The 19754-nt window shown below is 42.2% G+C and overlaps 1 protein-coding gene across 2 annotated transcripts; it reads right to left on the reverse strand.

Moving 5' to 3' along the window:
- Positions 1-373: 373 nt before the first annotated feature.
- On the reverse strand, positions 374-17992 carry stk40 (serine/threonine kinase 40). 2 transcript variants are annotated; one of them, XM_023415249.2, is made up of 11 exons: positions 17774-17992; positions 14154-14280; positions 13269-13354; positions 12473-12616; positions 11177-11401; positions 10832-10884; positions 6800-6915; positions 5279-5423; positions 4686-4805; positions 4350-4434; positions 374-4100 (listed from the first exon to the last, which is right to left on the reverse strand). In XM_023415249.2, exons 2-11 carry the CDS (start codon positions 14269-14271, stop codon positions 3882-3884), a joined length of 1311 nt encoding a protein of 436 aa, XP_023271017.1. In that variant the 5' UTR covers positions 14272-14280; positions 17774-17992; the 3' UTR covers positions 374-3881. The 2 variants fall into 2 exon arrangements, with proteins under 2 accessions (XP_023271017.1, XP_023271018.1); XM_023415250.2 differs by having other exon boundaries at positions 4034-4172.
- Between the last annotated feature and the right edge of the window lie 1762 nt (positions 17993-19754).

Genomic DNA, 19754 nt, shown 5'->3' on the forward strand with positions numbered 1-19754 from the left:
AGCCTTCCTGTTTGAGCACGTCTACCACGGTCTGGTCCAAAACCCGACTCACCGCAAGACTGAGGCGGTTTAGACGCACAGAGAGTCAATTATTCTATATTCTGTTCATTCTTAACACAGGTTTCACCCTCTGAAGCCTGAAGCACATGCAGATGGTTGGCACAGTAACTGAACATCTTCTGTAGATTGTATTGTCCACATCTGGTAGAGAAATATGTGGAAACCAACAAAGAAGAACATTCAGTATTGTGTCCTTAAAAAGTGCCAACATTAAATTCGCTCCTCCTAGTGCTCACTTTAGTTTCATTTTTTAAGAAAGTGCTCCACCCGGTGGTAATGGAAGGAAGCACGAGAATACAAAGACATGAGATAGTTGAATGTTTCCATATCAAAGTTTATTGCTGACATGCATGTAGAGATCTGATGAAGTAGAAAAATATGTTTTTTATACAAACGCGTTTTCATCTGTACAATTACGCAGTTTTCTGTATCTAGATGCCCATGTCCGACCAAGCAGCTTACAACACATTATCCCATTGGGTTTAAACTACACCACATTTCATATCCTACACTAAGTTTCCAGTTGAAACGGTCAGTAATATATTGATTATATACTGACGTCTTAATAACTTTGGAACCAGGGTGTGTGAAAAAAATAAAAAAAAATAAAAAAATAAAATCATAAAGTCATTACTGATCTTTCTGAAAACTAATACTACTCATCCAATCGGGGAGTATATAATGTGGAATTCTCGCTCTGGATTTTAGCTTTTAGGACCCAAATGAGTAAATTATCTTCAGCTTCTGCATCCATTGCTCTGGCACACCTTGCAAGTTCAAAATCATGCAACAGTCACATGTTTTACACAGAGTTTAACCTCACACTATTTCCATGCTTTTCAGTCCACGTTGCAGTCTACCAATACGACTCTGTAAAAACAAACATTGAATGTGGTACAATCCACTAGCTAGAAAGTGAAACACTTTTTGATTAAGGGGGGGACAGATAATAACATCTACATCAAAGGTCTATTGAACCTCTAGTTACTAATCTGTAGTTGGGCATCATGGAAGATGGCATAAGACATTTCCACAGACGATCACTTAATGTCAGCATTCAGCAATGGCTACGGTGTTCACGAAACACCCTTTTCTGATGAACAACCTAGACTACTACAATACTGCTGTATACCCATGGAATTCACATTGAGTTGGGAGAAAGCCGATAAGTCTCTTTATATATTATTTTAGCCTCCGGATGTGGTGGTTGATGGCCAACGTGGCCTATAATGCACGTCAATCGGTATGTGTTGAAACAGAGTTGGTATCTCACTGGGTGGAACTACATACAATATGACTGGCGCAGTCAAGATGGTACATTATTTACATACTGACCAGAGAGTGCAGCCTTGACTGGGGGATATGGGGTAATGACAGGAAAAAAAACCAACCAAAAACACTACAAAAACCCTCCCGCGAATCAAGATATCGTGCGAGTATCATTTTGTATTCTGTAAAAAATAGAACTATGCAAAAGTCAGTCTCGTTATTAGTGTAGCTTAAGTTGACCACAGACTTAGTGGCAAAATGGCAAGAAAATGATTCAGGAGTCCAAACAGGAGAAAAAACACAAAGATGCTACCTGTTATTAATGTGGCTGGAAGGATCAAAATGAGATTGTTAAAGTTGAGTCAATGTTGGAGCTAACAACACTTCTTAAAGCTGTGAGAGCAAAGAGATTTGGGGCCAGTTTCACTGACATAAGTTACACCCAGTTTTAGTCTAAGGAACTTTAAAGATTTTTTAATTTACAAAGAAACTTTTTGCCTGAGTATGATCTATGTCTGTGAGACAAGCCCCAGTGTTTTTTGGGGGAGGGGGCAGGAGGAGGAGTCTACACTAGTGAATAAATAAATCAACATGAAATTACAAGAAAAAAGTAGACGGAAAGACATTTGAAAATATTCCAGAGCCTATGTTCATGCAATCAGATTGAATATAAATAGGAAGAAATCTAGAGAGCCTGAAGCAGGTACCAATACGCAAAGGCAAGTTGCTGTGTACAGATGCCTAACAGTCACTGGTTAGTAGCTTTGCCATGGTTTGAAGAAACACTTTGATAAAAGAGAAGAATGCACCAACAGCCAAGAAGACCCAGCAACTAAACTTAAACCCTATGAGTATATATTTTCATTTCTCTGTGAAATATTACAGTATCGATTACCAGCCACCAGCTAGTCTCTCATAGAGCCTATGAAATGAGATAATACAAGCATGTACAAGTTGAACTGGAGAGAGGGCTTCGGAATGGCAATAGATATGTGATATTTTCCAATCTTAAGAAAGCATTCATGACCACCGCTAAAACATTTTGTCAAGCCCTGTCTTCGCAAAGCCTGCTCTGGTTTTCACAGTGTCTGCCAATGAGGCAGGCCAGATAACAGAACACAAAGATTGGAGGATAGCTTAAAGGGTCTGTGACTGTCAGAGGTTAACAGCTCGACAGCTCCGCAGACTCTTATTACGCCTGGCCTGAAAAAACACACATACACACTCATGGATACTGCAGACATATCAAAGCACAGAATGACAGTTCACATTCATACTGAAAAACACTTGTCCCATGATCTGTCTTGATAAAGAGAAACAGGGAAGTTGGAATACCTGGAAGCCATTTGATTCTGAATGAGGCTGTGGGTACCAGTTTCCTTGGCTAAGAATAATTTTAAGACATGTTTTTTTGGCAATAGAAACATGACAGTGCCTGATCTTCACTATAATGGCACTGAGGAAGCGTTACCATCAATATACCTTGGCATGGAGGATCCAACAGTTATTCCCATTCAGTTCTTGGCATTGTGACTTCCAGGTACCTCACACTAGCTGCCTAGATGCTAAAAATAGATTTCCACAGGGGTGAGCAAAAGCAGGAGACAATGCATTCTGTGAATATCAAAGGATGCTTGTACTTTGATATTCAATATCTTCAAAGCAAAGGTAGGGATAAAATGCTACTTATTGTGGTAAATATGATAAAAAGCTTATTCAGATTTTTCGAAACCACTGAAAAGGTTTCAAAGCATTATCACTGACAGAAAACATTAATGCTTTATGTCACTGGTGGCATCAAGACTCCTTTGTTACAATCCCTTGTCTCAGAACAGTGAGCATGGTTTACCAACAGAGAAGAGAGACAGAGAGGTAGATTGATTTGAAGTCAGAGTTACAGACAGGAGCGGTCTGGATCACTTTTGATACAGGAAAACAGAGAGGAAGAGAAGGGAGTGAGAGGAGGAGGGTGGAATGAAGGTAAAGAGAGGTGACGGCTGTGATCAGGTGATCTTACTTGAGGCAATACCATTAACCACTGGGAAGAGAAAGGGTTGCTACATGATTCTGGTCCTGTATTGCTCAGGGGATCCAGAGTTGATGGGTAAAGTGTTACAGTAGGGGGATCTCAAAGAAGGAGGAGGAATATGGGGTTAAATAGTCTCTTCAGCACTCGAGGCAGAGCCTCGTGTTAGCCCCATATGTGACTGTGCCATCAGGTTTATTGCACAGTGAGATCTGACTGTGGGTGACCTGAGGGCAAAGAACCTTTGGTTCAGATCTTCCTCCAGGCCTCTCCATATTTCACTAGAGGATCCAGATATGAGGAGTGAAGTTCTGGGTTGGCAGTTTGTTCTAGTGCCCTCCTCGTGACTGCTCCACCTAGCTTGCCCAAAGCCAACCTACGAATTGGGCCATCTATACCTTCGTTCAGGCTCGGCCCCATGTATGCAAGTTCAGCTTCGGGACATATCCTCCTCCATCCTCTCTGGACTCTGCAGGTCTCCTTACTCCCTGGGGAGACCAGAGAGGCTGGGAAAGGTGGTTGGGAACTACTTCCGGAGGAAACGTTGTGCCAGAATGGCAGCATCTAGTGGGCTGACAGGCTGAGCGTCATGGCCGAGACGCCTTACAGGTGGGATGTTGCCAAACTGGCGCTTGGTGAGAAAGCTCTTAGCCTCATGAATAGTGTTCTTTTCTTCAGCCAACAGGAGCTGCTGGCGCATGTAGTTCTCAAACTCATACTGTGAAGACTCTTCTATCACCTTGGCCTGAGGGAAGACAATGTATTCTGTTCATTGTTCTGCAGCATCTGGGATGAATGAAATTTACTCCTAGTGTATCTGAGAATGTAAACAGTAAAACCAAATGAAAATTTCCATTGTTACATATAATTGTACTTTGCTATTATCAAGTGTGAATTCTGTATCTTAAGTACATCTATTTTAGCCCCTACGGATTAATTCGACAGGTTCCATATTCAGACCTGTGAATGTGGAATGTGTAATTTAATAATTTACCTCTTGCAGATGTTCTGGGTGATTGATCTGGTCATCAATATCTGGCACCACCTGCAGAGGGCCACTCAACGATGAAACAGTTTGCCTGAGATTAGGAAAGGATGATGATTAACACTGATCACTGAGCTGTTGGCCAACAGCAACATACTTGTATGTGCACAGAATTCAAGAGCCTACGAAATCAAATTATAAACACAAAGCCAACCAGCAGAAACTGATTGCAGCTAGTAGTAGAAATTTCACAATCCATTTGTAATTCATTACAATTATTTCTAAACTCTTCAAAAATAAAGACGACAATATTCTTTTCTAAAAGCCAGCAGGGGGCGCAATTACCATGAGGCAATGATGGCACTAAGCGACTCCAGCACCTCTCCTGCAGTCAGCCTCTGCTGAGGGTCCAGCACCAACAGCTTTCGGATTAGGCACACTGTGTTCTCTGACACGCGACCATCCCTGGGAGGAGGTGGAGGGAACAGGAAAGGACAGTTTTATTAGTAAAATGTGACTACTGTAAGTCACAAGGCTTTAACGCCATTAGAAAGATTATACGACCATTGTTTTAGGTCCAAACTGAACATGAAAATGTGATTATTTCTCAGTAAATATTTTGCATTAAAAGATATTTTTCAGATATATTTTTTATTGTGTTGTAGTGAAGATCTATACAGCCTGTTTTGATGTGATTCATTTCGCTTGAGGGGGAAATCTTGAGGCGGGAAAACTCCCTGTTAGTATAACAGCAGTTACAGTTAATTTCATTCTGTGTTGCAGAAATATGGAAGGATGAATAGAGAATAAATTATTGTTTGTTTAGTGATAAATAAACAGCACACACATACCATTTACTATGGTATGACTGTTGTGAGAGCTAATTGTATTGTTTTGAATACTTCACCTAATGTCACATGGACAGGACAAGTACTCACTCTGGAATAGAGTACTCGGCAGCCTTGATCTTGCGGAAGAGCTCTTGAGGTATGCTGTCATAAAAGGGGAACTGGCCATACAACATGGTGAACAGTACCACACCAAGAGCCCACATGTCACTGGGTTTACCACGATATGGCCGACCTGGAGACAGGAAAGAGCAGATCAGGATTTGTGTTTGATATCAAAACATGTTGCTATTTTGAAGTGAATAAGCATCTAAGCAATAGAGGTTGAAATCAACTATTTGTTCAGTGCAATGCCCTGTGTTACTCAGGGGTGATCAACCTTTTAACAAGTTCAATTCCTGTCAAGTTACAAGGTCTAATGATTAACGAGATGAGCAAACACAAACACAAGCAATGACTCCATTATTTTTCCTAGAAATTTCCCACACACTGCTGACTTTTGAAATGGGAGAACTGCTTTTATAATTAACCCTGAGCTGTGGATCACTGATGAATAAACTGGAACTGGTGAGGGTGGAGCATCATGGCTGTGCATGACCATAGGCAGTGTTGTTACAGCCAGGCAGGCAGCAGCAACAGCAGCAGGCAATTATGTTAAAGCTTGTCACACACACACACACACACACACACACACACACACACACACACACGGGATGGGAAGGGAAGGGGATAGATGGGAGTAGTTTCCCTTCAGTGAGTCATCAGTGTGTGAGTCACTGAAGCTCTGTTTAATTGTGTGCCTGTCACGTTATGCTGATATACATGCCCCGGTTTTATCTACAGTTTGAGTGGCTGGAGGTGAGCGATTTTTGTTATTCTCAATCTTGTCCACTGTCCAGGATGTTGCTCTGGAAATAAGTGAAAATGGATAAAACTGGGGGTCTACCACAGAAGTGCATGCTCAAGCATCAACATGACTGGTGTGTAATGCTCTGATTTGCACATTTGCTTTGACAAATGAGCATTGTGAGGCTGAACAATAAAAATGGATTTCTGCTTTTTTTCAGACAGAGTGTTTCACACAAAGAGGAAAGTAGCCTCCTCTGCAGACACATACCATGAGAAAATGCAACATCACCATGATAACACAAACAAAGACAGAAAGAGAAAAGCTATTCCTGGCTTTTGTCAGTCCGAGATTGCAACATAACCTCTTTCTTGTTGCCTAATAACCGGAAAATCAAACACAAGACTGACTGCTTAACGTTATGCAATGGCCTACAAAAGAATCCAAGGATCCCATCTGGACACATACCAACATGGGTCACTTGTCTAATTACAATGTTGTGTCATTCTGGGAAATACATACAACAATTTTGTTTCACTATTTCACTTAGCAAATCTAATGCCGTGAGGAAGGTTTTCACACCTGTACACAGATGGTCAATTGCTGCAAAAATAAGGTGCGACTGTTGGATTGCCAGTTTTTGAAAGTGACAAAAACTGGGTGATGCACACCCGTCAGGGCTAAATGTCAGAAACCAGATTTTCAGCACTATTCAGACTGTTTGAAAAGCACCTTGTTTGTTGTCCTTTGTTTTTTTCACTTACCACTTAATACATCAGGGCTGATGTAGGCCGGACTTCCTCTCTGGTCTTTCAGCAGGTCGTCCTCGCTCACCAGGTGTTTTCCCAGGCAGAAGTTGGTAATAGTGATTCGGTGAGTCCTGTAAGCACACATGCACACAGACCTGATCAATACCTAATATTACACCAGGAATCTTTTCTTTTTTTTAAAAAAAATCAAATAATGACAACTATTTCCAGTTCTCATAAACACGGCCCCCTCTGGATTCGCTACTTAACATAATGAAACAATGGAAGATACTAGCAAAACAGTCTTACTCGTCATAACAAAATGTAAGTTCAGAATGTGAAACACTGCACTCACAGCCCAAAGCGCGAAGTAAACACAGCCCAATAGATACAGGGAGAACTTGCTAGCATGCCATGTTGTTTTAATAATCTCACGGTTCACTTGGCCTTAAAAATACATCAGTATCTCATGACTGCCAGATACAAAACAGAGCATGCACACCCAGTCTCATTAGAAAAAAAAAAAGTCTCCCATGTCCTTACGTTATATTTTCATTAAAATTCATTTGATTCAACACAAAATTCTTAATCTAAGATTGTGCAAAAGTGGTTGCAACATAGGAAGATGTCTTGCATATTTTGTAAATGTATAAAATACAAAATTTGCCTAAGTATAGAACTGATTTTAAAATAGCATTTGTTCTTCAAGTATGGACATCTCTTGCAGCATGACATCCATGGGCTAAAGATTACTGTGTTTTTAAAATGAGGGCCTTTAAACTCGAAAGCACTGTGCATTACAAATTTATTGTAGATGAATTTCTCTAAAATGCACTTCGCGTTTTGATCTCCTCCTGTGTTCTTGTTTTTGTACCTTCCTATAAAAACACTATGTAAGCTCTAATGCTCTCCATAAAGTGAGTTTATTATCACCAACATCATAGTTTTAGCTTTTGAGATTAAGACCACTCCAGACAAACTGGCGCTTCAAAGTCTGAGGAGACCCAAATGCTGTTACCAGCAATGTTTGATTAATCTGGTTTCTGTGGAAACAATGTCGCACTATAAAATTTTTCTCTGAGTCATCAAGGTAAAATTGCTTGTGGCAGAGAGAAACCTAACAGTATTAAAGCTGAAGGACTATGGACTGTTCTACATCACTGTGTTCTTTTAGAAGAGAGAAAAAAAAAAAAAAAGCCGCACTTTGACAAACATATGAGTCAACCTGTGGCTTGGGATAATTGTCCCGATGACTAAGCCTGCATAGTGATGGGCTGGCAGACGAATATATAAAGCTCAAGAAGATTTAAAATATGTACACAAACGCACAACTTTGAGAGCACCCACACAATCACTCCCATGCTAAACATGCACGCATGAAAACACACTCAAAAGACCAAACGCACCCAAAAGCAGCCATGGTCTAGAGCCTGGGTCCTCTCTTGATCACGCTTCTCACCCGCATCCGCTTTCTAAAAAGCCTGAGGTCAACAGCTTCCCCTATTCTCTCTCACTTTCACACCCTGCTCCATCACACACACACACACACACACACACACAGCTCCCATTACAGCGTCTGGAGCCAATTCCTGTCAAACACTCAATTTTCAACCAAATGCTCCAATCTCAATCGTCCCATAGAACATTCAGTCCACATAATTTCCAGCTACTTATGTGATTCAGCCGCTTCAACAGCTTTTGTGATCCAAGTCTCTCTAACCATATAGTGGCCTTGTGATCTGAAAAAGGATGGGCCAGAGAAACAGAGCGTGATGCTTCAAGGACCCTCAAGAATAAAAGCTTCCTTTATAGAGGAGTCTGTCCTTTTGTCTGTGTGCATCACGACCCAGGTTTCTATTCTTGCACCGGAGATTGGGTAAATTAAATTGCATGTTTGCCTCGTGAGGCAATGGTCCCTGGGGACTGAAGAGAGACCACACCATCTCTGCTTCCTGGTCACGTGACCCCGGGTAAGTCAGGAAACCAGAAACCCAATGCCCCAATGATTTCTCCTCCCTCCCCACAACGTTTTGCTGAAAATACACCAGCTGACGAGAAAGGAGGTTAAACGCAGGGCAACCTCTACAGAGACCAGAAAAAAACATTTCTCAGAACTGATCATTAGGAGGGTTTTATTAATACCCAAGCTTTATCGTAGCATTGTGCTCATTTTTAAGGTATATATTATTGCATCATGGTTACTGCTTGACTTATACCATTAGACAAGCAAGTGGTGGTAATCCATCCCTCAGACAAAAAAGGCAATTTGCTGATATAAACAGACAGCACACTGGAAAAAAAAACCCAAAACAAAACAGAATTAAAAAAATAAAATCACCTTGCTGTGGTGTATGTCTATGGATGGCTATGTCAGCTTAGAAATACAGCAAAAGCTGTGACATACATCGTCAATGACCCTGCAGATTGATTTATGACATCCTGCTTTCATAAGAGCTGGCTCTGCAAGAGGAAATCACATTATTCTTGCATAAACTGCTGAGCTTGTTGATGGCATCGGTGCATTTCCCAGAGTGATGACGAGCAGTGAGGAAAGGGGATTTTGGGGATTGGTCTACCTCTAAATTGACCATGTCTTTCCCATACTGACTGTACATTCATACACAAACAGGGTGGAGTGTCAGAGGAAACATGCAAGCAAGCAAAGTATGATGCATAAAGGAGGAGGGAAAAGTGAAAAGCAAAAAGGGGATATGACAAACGGGACAAAACAAAGACCACAGAGGCAGGAAAGGGATTTGGTTGTAAAAGAAAATAGAGAAAAAGCAGAGTAGAGGGTAAATAAATGATGACTGTGTGTGTGTGTGTGTGTGTGTGTGTGTGTGTGTGTGTGTGTGACGTGCATTGCGGTGTGAGTCAGCTCTGAGCTATGGGGCCTTTGGCAGGCCTCTCCTTTGTCTCCAGCTGGGACGGAGTGTTCTGCCTGTCTGCTGCTGCTCTCCCCACCACCCTCTTCCCCTGGCCAAAACACTCTCCTGTTTCATCACCACAACTACTACTACTGCTGCTGCTGCTGCTGCTGCTGCAGGTGGTGGTGGGGGCAATGGGCACTGGTGACTGAGATGAAGATTGTGTCTGTGGTAAAAACATATGACATCTCTATCCATTTTCTCGTACATGATCTGCATGTCCGAGTATGTTCTTAGTCTGTGGGACAACGCTATGATTACACTCACTTGTGTGTGATGTAAGCATGAGATGTTTGGATGTGAAGGTGTGTGTAAGCAGATGTGTTAATCATCCTTCCAAATGAAAATGAAAAGACTGGTGTTGTGGGATTATTATGAGAGTCGCCAGGAATGAGTGTGCAGACCTCTGCTGTTCAGTGGAAACCTTCCTAAGGATTGATGCAAAATCTGTCAATTTATCCAAACTTGGACAAATCAATATTAAAAAATCAAATAGCGGATAAAATAGTAGTACTCTCAACATGAGAAAGACAGGCTTTCACCTCCTGAATACACGCAAACCATCTCTCTCTCGGCATGTAGAGTGTTTGGACAGGGCTTTACAGATGAGTAGTTTTCCATTCTGCAAGGCCTATCTGAACTGCAGCACTCTGTGACCTGAGGTGCACTCAACAGGGTCCTGCATGCTATTTAACATTACTCGCGCCCCCCAAGACCCCAAAAACTCTCCCACTGAGAACAAAGCAGTGGCATATTCTTTGCCCTCTTTTGCATCGGAATCCAGTTCACCTTTTGCTTCCAAAAATCCAGCCATGGGGAATGAATCACCGGTTTCAACTCAACACACAGGCACGGACCCAGAGTCAGGCACAAGAGAGTTAGGCTTTAGGTTGCTGCGACTGATCTCACTCTTGGTCTGAGAATGTGACCCCTGCTTGAGTTTAAAGCCAAATGCACATTGGATATGGGCTGCTGGGGCCTGCTGAGGCTTCTCGCACACGTGAGCGGACACAGAATGACTTACTGGCAGGCTAAAATGACATGACCCGGTTTAATGAGAGAAGGTTTTAACCAGCTAGCTGAGTGACAAGGCAGAGAGAGTGAATGAGCTATATCTTACCGTTTGTTCAGCACCATATTTCCCAGCTTGAGGTCTCTGTGCACAATGTTTTTCTGCAGGCAGGAAAGAGAGAAGGAAAAAAATGTTTGGTTGTATTGTTTTTAGTGAATCATTGGTATCAAAAACAATCAGTTTGTTTCTGGGAGTGGCACACGAACAGGGGAAATGAGTAATCAGAAAGGATGTGCTACCAGTAAACAATAACAAAACAATTTCTCCTGCAATTTGACAATAACATTGTAGTATACAAGCTTTCTTCATTGATGAAAATGGAAAGCTAAGCATTCATGGTTCGTTGGATAGTATGATCTTGAAGTAGGGTACATAACACTAACCTAGACTCACCTTATGAAGGGCCTCCACCACACGCACCACATCATAGAAGATGACGATAGCCTCACGCTCGCTCAGTCGCTTCTCCTTTATGACATAATGCTGAAGGTTTATTAGATCTGCTGTCTTGTCGCTGAAGTCATGAGCACATAGGCAGTCAAGCACGAGACAGATCCGCTTCTTCATCTTGCGCACTTTGTTGGCCTCCATGTCCTCCACTATTTCGTAGGCTCGATCCTGGGGAACAACAACAAAAGAGAAATGTGAGAAATGATCTTCAGTTCAGGAAGGCACTTCTATTTGCAAGTGGACATAGTTGTTGATGTATTTCAGAAGCACTTTACACCAGTGTCCAATCAATATAAGTCGAGGCATCCATGAATGCATCAAACTGAATGGATTCCTGTACTGTACAGGCTGATCAAGCTGATTCATTCAGCTTAGAAGGACATAGACTGAAGAAGGGCAGAGGCTATCAATCAGCAGGCTGCATGTAGCCGATGTGAATAAGACACTTCCACTCCTCCACACCGGGTGGTGGAGGACGAATAACAAAGGTCATTCCTCTTCTTCCAACTCCAGTCTTAGCAGAGTCACCACTTCTTATCGATTTCTGTATCAGGTTTTTTTTTTTTTAGATGCAGTCAGCACCTCTGAAAGTGTACATTATTAACTGGTTCTCTCACAGTGGAGATGCACTATAAAAATCCAATCAATATTGCAGACCTAAATGAATCAGAGTGCATGGCTCAATGCTGCTATTCTGAGAACACCGGCAGAGCAGAACAGACAGGATGTGAAAGAGAGACAAAGAAGGAAAACAGAAAGAGGGAGAGAGAAGGCAGATGGAACAATAACAAAGTTAGAGGAGGAGGCAGACGGGAAGACAGGTGAGGGAGGGGAGGCTCATTGTGAATGGATGGGGCTGTGAATAGAAAACGACTGCAGATAAATGTGGCTATTAATGGTACTCCCACTTCTCTATTGAAACAAGCCTGATAAGGAAAATACATGCAGCTGGCTGGACTAATGGCAAGCTTACCTCTGCTATTACAGAGCTGAAAAGAACATGCTGCTTCTTGTACTTACATGGTGACACCATATTATAAACCGAAATGAACAGATACTTCTCCATGGTGATGTTGGTGTATTTATCAGTCTGAAATATGCAGAATGCTCGCCCACACAGTGCCGAGTGATACACCATAAAATATAAAAAACAATTTTGTGCCCATGAAATTAATGATTTGACCGATTATATACAAAGCACCTATCTTAATTGCCAAATATGTGCAGGTCTTAATCTACCTGGAAGAGGCCGTGGTGGTGGACGACCCCATCCTGGTTGTGCAGTAAAGAAAGGAGGGAGTACTCTGTGTGCAGCAGCATCTTCCCCTGCCTCTCCTCCTGAGTCTCGCCTGCAGAGTCCACTCGCTCCTCCAGTGTCAGGATCTGCCGTAATCACACAGGAGAACAGAGCAAACATTAGAGGTCACAAGACAAGAACTCATACAGGATCAGACAGTGGAAAGAGAGCCTTAACCATTTAGTATGCAGCTAATCTTCAGTCCTGACTCTAAATCTTTTAATGAATTAAGCCACGACATTAAGTTATATCTACTTAGTATTTAACAAGACGTTAAAATCTGTGGAATGGAGATAGCAAAGAGGGACTGCAGCTTTGAAATAGTGGCTCATATATTAATGTGAAGTACACAAGTTGTGCAGCAGACATTGAGGCGCTGTAGCCATGGGTATGAGGGGAGGGTCACGAACCGATTCACTATGTGGTCATGGGGGTTAAAAGTTGACATTCCAGGTGGGGCGTTACCTTCCTCCCTTCCTTGTGCCCCCACCTTTTCTACTAGCCTTCCCTTGTCTAACAGACATCGGATAGCCCCTATAAACAGATTGCCCAGCTGAGGTTTTGTTGTTTGCGTCACACTGAAAGAGGGGGCCATAAAGTGAACACCACCAAAGCAGGGTCAAAGGTTCAGGTGTCTGCTGGAACATCATAGCTTTGTTTTTAAAGATATGCTCAGGTTTTTATTCATATCTATGTTTAACTCACTGTGTTTGTGTAAGAGAGAAATATAAGACTTACTTTGAGCTGATAGAAGTCATCTGTGCCGTCCTTTCTGGCCAGACATTGCACTATGCTGGGCACTGGTGAGTTGCCCAAGCGAGGCCCTGCAAGAAAAAGAAAAGGAACAGCTGCATGACCAAAAGGCAGGCTACATGCCAGAGTGTGTGCTCTCACTGCAACTCATTAAAGGCTGCATGTGCATGTACCCATTAACACCCCTGGTGTAATGTTTTCTTTGGCACTCTGCATTGCAAATAGTGGAGGAGTTGTGTAGTAGAAAACATAAAAGACGGAGCATGGGAGAGAAATACATTTTCCAGAGGGAGGAAATAACCCTGTTCCAGCACAGACTCAGACCTTTCTGGCCGATGTCATGGGGATCAGCAAAATTCTTCGCATTCTTGTCCCAGGCGTGCATATACACAGAGACACCCCACGACTCTCACACATACACTCACAACTAGCTACCATTCACTTATTTCCTGCACACATGTAACAGCTACACATTCACAAAGAATGCACACTAGATGCAATCTCAGCCACACAGGCTACTATTTCTATACTATTGGGGCTTGACTCTTTCTCAAATTAAATCGAAGGCAACTGGACTTATATTTGTCTGTGGAAGACGTTTCGCCTCTTATCCAAGCGGCTTCATCAGTTCTTATGTATTGGTCTCTCTAGTCCGCACCAGTCTGACCACGAAAGTGGAGTAGGACCCAGGTATTTAACCTCTTGTGGGTGGGTCTACCAAAGTACCTGTGAAAGTACTGGTTTCACCTGACCGTTGTTGTGGTCTCATGTGGACGACCGTCGTTAGGGTCAGGTGACCCTGTTGTTATCCCGTGTGAATGACAGTCGTTAGGGTATTGGGGCTTGAGAAAATACTAATAGCTTCCTCACCAAGGATGAAGGGGCCGGCTCTCTTGGCGTTACTGCCGGATATCCCAGGACATTGCAGCTTGCTGGCCCTGCCTGATGTCTCTCCAGCCCCCCTCTCCGACGAGCGCCGCTTGGACATACTGGAGCTCTATGGGAGAATAAATCAGATTAGTACACAGGATAAAGATAGTCAAGTTAAAGGGTAAGTGCATACATGTGACAGCCAGGAAGCAAACTCTCAGCTGATGACAAATATAACTTGGTAATTTGTAACCAAACAATGGTTTTATAAATAGCCTATTTAAAAATAAAGACTTCACCCTGGGCTTAGGCAGTAGTCCTACAGTCTGGTAGAGAGTACACTGATTAGTGAACAGAAGTGAAAGGATGTAAACTTCAGGGCAGCTCCTCCCAGACTATTTTAAATATCCCTCCCACACATTTACCAACACCTCAGTGTGAATGTGAGGCCATTACGGCTCCATTCAGAGTGATGGCTGCTGGCGTCAAGGGTAACACCTCAGATTCAATCTCCCCAACAGAAATGCGAATGTGCCACAATCTGCTATTTAAATGGTAAACGCTTCCTCATAATTGCATTGCACAAACACACAAATTCTTTAAACAGAGGCTTTTTTTTAAAAATTTACATCTCAGCACTGAACCACATTTCCATCTTTTGCTTTTCCTGCTGCAGTGGACAGAGGTTTCGAAAATCCTTCCGCTCTTAATCTGCACGTTTTATCTCAAAATCTGTACAGCCAGCTTATCTGTGCAGACCTTCCTCTGAAAGGACATGCATGTTCGAACAAGGCTGAAACAAAAAAAAAATAAATAAGCCAAGCCCTGACATTATGATAAGGAACTAGATTCACATGCCAGAAGAACCAGTGACACAGTGTGACACATCATCATTACACAAACTACTTTAACTGCCACAGCAGATCTACCTCCCAGAATTCAGAGAGCAAGAGGTATGCTTTGTTTACTGATACTGAGTTCCTATGTGATGAAACCTCATTTGTTTCTCGTAACAGGGAAGTAGTGCCTTACACTGAGAGGAATGATTCATCCTACAGTCATTCTGAGTTTCCATTGGTCAGAAATGCTTAAGTTGTCCAGGTGATAACGCTGATAAGAGCGAAATGTGCTCCCAAGCCTCTGACATGTACACCATGTCAACTGAAGAAAAAAATAAAATAAAATACCTCATGGAACTTAGGTCCACAACAAAGACAACACAAAGTGACATATCTGTTGTAAAAATGTCACTGACTGATAGCAGCAGTGTGCATATTTCAGCAAACTACACAACAGAAGTGACTCAGACCAATAAAATCCAAAGCACCTCATAAACTGAGAACTAGCGAACGAATAGAGGGCTGACAAATGCCAAAAAAACATAATACATAACTAGTCTTGCAAGTGAAACAAACTAGAGAAAATTTGTTTTTCTAATGAATTAAACCATCTTCCTGTTTCAAAACTAATCGTGTGCCACTCGCCAGTTGGCGTTTTTGGGCAGAGAGGAGGCAGGACAGTTGGCAGTCAGTATGGGCTGGTATGAATTCTCACTTCCATGAGGCTTTTTGTGATCCCAGACAGCAGACAGTGTCATCATCATGTCTCTCGCCCATCTGTCTCTATCTCCACTAGTCATCACCCACTGAGTCTGATGAGCTGAGGTTTTCTGAGAGCATTTATGGCACAAGCCAGAGTGACACCAAGTCATGCTGCCAATAGTAAGAGAGCATCTTTCTCTAGAGCACGCAAACCAGGGGATAATCAGCTACTGCAATTCATGAGGTTCCTGGGCAGGAAATTATTTAAAGTTTTTTCATCCAGTGGCCAAAATGGCTGGCAGAATAAACAATGTACATACTGCTTCTAGTACTGCCAGATAAATGTGTTTTCAATTGTTGTCTGAGTTCAAGAAAGACTGCTGGATTGAGTAAAATAAGCAGAAGAAACAAAACAGGTCTTCCATTTATGGCCATTTCCCAAATTTTTAACAAGGTTATCTGTGATTGCACCTTACATGCATTTCCTTTCTCTGCAGCCATATAGTCAGAGTTTAAAAATGTATACTAATCTATGCACCTTGGACTTATAGCACTAAACTGACTCATGGACAGAAACTGCTACACAATACACAGCAAATGGGCCCAAGGCTATTCATCTACCCACTAAACACCAGCTGAAGTGCTGTGGAGCCAACCCCCAACACATCTAAAAAGCAAAGGTCAATGCAACCAACTAATGCACACTGACCTAAATGACATCAGTGCAATGACAGCACACAGCTATCCTTTTTTGACACTGCTATGCCTCTCTGCACAGCCAGTGATCTGGCAAGCAAGACTGCCTCTAACTGCCTCTGACTGTACCAGAGGGAGGACAAGAACAGATACAGCCTCTGAATCATATCACACAAAAGGAGGAGAGACACGCTGCCGGTGCCCACGGGAAATGTGGGCTCCTTAAATAGTATCAGAACAAAACAACCACGTAGGTGTCTCAAGATCCACCCACCAAGACTCCAAGCCACTTGTCTGGCTCTGCAAGAACAACTTAATTGCAAAATCAAGGTAGTATCAAGGTGGACAAAAAAGCAAAAAGACACTAGAGCAGATTGTAAACATATCAGTGGATTACAAAGTAAAGCCAGTGAGATGGTATGATCCAAATCAATAAATCCACAAATAGATCGGACATAAAAGTCAGCGCAAAGAGGTAAAGCAACTCGAAGGTCATACAAGCTTGAATCCTGCTGCTTGACTGAAATGTCAATCAATCATGTAAGCTCATACACACCGTCCTACCTATAACTGCAGCTGTTGACTATTACAATAACGACGCCCTTGACCGAACAACAAGGCTGTGGACACAAGGTCACACTGTAGATCACTTGACGAAAGTAATTACAAATGCACAGAGACTGTCACACAGTGTTTGGTGCCATTTTGCGACCACAAGGTCTGGACACCGCTCAGTTCTGGCAGCGAGCACTGTAAACGAGACGTAGAGTAAAACGCTGACGTTATGCCTTTTAACTTGTGCAAAACCACTCGACGAGCTACTAATAACTCGACTAAGCAGGTGCTAATGTGATTTGCCCACAACAATTACTATTTGATCGCCCTGAGACGTTTTAAAACACACATTAAACCTCTTTACCCGGCGTGCGTTAATGTAGGCAACGTCTGATCGAGGTGCTTATTTAAATAAACACAAACGTTCACATTTGTGTTTTTTCACGATGTACATTAACGCAGGGTAACAAAACTAAGCTTGAGTGCACATACAAACTTAGTACGACAACAAAGCTCACGGAATTCCTCGGCTAAAGACACTGCCACAGCTTCAGGCACACCGGCCACACAAAGGGACACACAACACAACAAGGAGTTGGGCTTTCGGTGCAAACTACAGAGAGCAGTCCTTAGCTAGGTTACGACAACTTTAACGTCTATCTTCATGTGCCAGATAGTTTATGTTATGACCACTGGCGAGCTGCGTTAGGTAAGGCAAGGCTGGAGGCTACAGAGCAGCCGTGAGGCCATTTAAACAAAGTAGGCAATATTACAGCTGGCTAGCCGTGCCAGAAAGCTAGATAGCAACGTAGTCGCCACCGCGCTTACCTCGAGCCGAAACCGCCGGGTAAAGTCTGCGTTGTCTCCTTACAACATGGACATTTCTTGGGTAAACGCTATGGTGGATATGCGGAGGTTCTCGCTTAAACAAGGGAGACCACAGAGGGTTGGTTTCGGGTTGTTTAGCCTCTGTTACCGAAATGAGCAATTAAGGATAAGCCTCCGCTCTTCGCTGATCGCATCTTTCCACAGCGACAGCGCCACCTGACAACGGAAATGACGCACACACTTATTTGATTGACAGCTGCGATCGGCCAATGACAACACCTGTCTGCCTTTTCCAAGTAAATGGCTGCGCACTGATGATGAAATTCTTTGGACAACAAAAGTTGCTTAATGAAACAACATTACATCATAGCTGTCTGTGCGGGAAATATGTAACACAAACAATAAAGTTTATTGTGTTTGTAAATGTCAGCGTGGAAATATAATATCATAATAGCATAGTTGGTTTGTTACTTATTATGCCATGTGCATACAATTACCCATCCCACATAAGGGTAAGGACTTTACTGGTCAGAAAAGAAAATAACTTTTGCATTTACATTACATTATATTGAAAAAAAAGTATTTCTTCTTTCTTTAGCTCCACAGATTAAATCTACCACAAAGCTTCCTCAAACACAAGTTTTTTTTTATAATCATCCAACCAGAATATGTCATCAGAAATGAAAAAACTTCTACTAGAAAGTATAGCTAATTTATATATGAAGAGCAGTATAACATTACATGGAGGTGTCCTCTATATCACCTAAGTGAAGGCTTTTCTGTTCAGGGAATCCATTAAATTGACCTGTTTCTAGTTAATGGTATTGTATACATAGAGAGAGCTGACTGTTAATATTCTTGCTTTATACTGGCCTCTACACTGTGGTTGTTTTTAATGAGACACATATTGCACCTCATTTAGGTTAACCATATGACTCAGTGAAACTGTGTATCACTGAGGCAATCGGTACTTCACCTGATAAATGCTTACAATTTTCAACATTTGAAACTTGAAATTGCAATTTGTCAGGTTGTTATTGCTAACACAACCACCAATTCAGCTCAGTAAAAAGTAAATTCCTTACTCATTTACTCAGCAAGTATAGTTTTGAATGACATCAACATTTAGTAAAGCCCACTTGTGTTCTCAATTTAGACTACCGGATTAACCTTAAATTCCACCCACAGCTACCAGTTTCAAACCAGTGGGCAGGTGTGACAGACGCAGAGGCTAAATGGCAGAGGGTTATTCAAGTTGCACTAGTCTTCCTGCCTTGACTCAGCAGAGCATATGCCCCCGGCCACATGAAACATTTGTCAGCCTGTGGCTTTACAGTGTCCTGCCCACAGTTTTTAAAGGGGAAACTGAATCATAACTCAAAATGCGGGGTCTGTGAGAGAAACATGTTTCAGAGGCTCTTTTGGTGTGTTTAGGGAAACTAAGGCTGAGTGGACTTTAAAATCTTTCATGTTTGTAAATTTATTTACAAACATTGAAAGAGATTTTTTAAAATAAGCAACTATTGCTCATTATCTTAGAAATCAAACCTATATTTTTTAATATGCCACTTCAGGAAAATTATGAGTAATGGAATATGTAGGCAATTTTGCAAATCTGTTTGGTAAAAGACTGTTTTCTTTTGGGCTCTGTCGACTTCAGTGCACAGTCTTGCGGGATGACTGGCATGAGCTCTGGTTTCTGTTTGTTTTGCAGGTTGGCTGTACCCTCAAGGCACATAGTGTTTCTTGTCTCTCCTTTGCCAAGATTATTGGGAAGACCTCACCAGAAACCTCCTCCCTTAGATCAATTCAGAGAAATGTCTCAGCATGTTTTACCTGCATGGTATGCACCGTGTTTGTGTGTGTGTGCATGTGAGTGTGGTTGACTGGGGGAGTGCAGACTATCAGTCTCACTTTGACTCGCAAGCAGACTGCACACAAATATTGTTGGTACGGATAGCTGTTGCTATAGCAATTCTCA

Source organism: Seriola lalandi, unplaced genomic scaffold (genome assembly GCF_002814215.2).
Source record: "Seriola lalandi dorsalis isolate HSWRI2012SDOR001 ecotype SW California unplaced genomic scaffold, Sedor1 jcf7180002054546, whole genome shotgun sequence".
Taxonomy (NCBI): domain Eukaryota; kingdom Metazoa; phylum Chordata; class Actinopteri; order Carangiformes; family Carangidae; genus Seriola; species Seriola lalandi.

Excerpts from the sequence above, each read along its gene's own strand:
- stk40 (XM_023415249.2), bottom strand. The coding sequence starts at position 14,271 with ATGTCCAAGCGGCGCTCGTCGGAGAGGGGGGCTGGAGAGACATCAGGC. Across the intron at positions 11,402-12,472 it reads ACCACCACGGCCTCTTCCAG|GATCGAGCCTACGAAATAGT; the intron begins GTAGATTAAGAC and ends GTTGTTCCCCAG. Across the intron at positions 4,101-4,349 it reads ACCCAGAACATCTGCAAGAG|GCCAAGGTGATAGAAGAGTC; the intron begins GTAAATTATTAA and ends GTCTTCCCTCAG.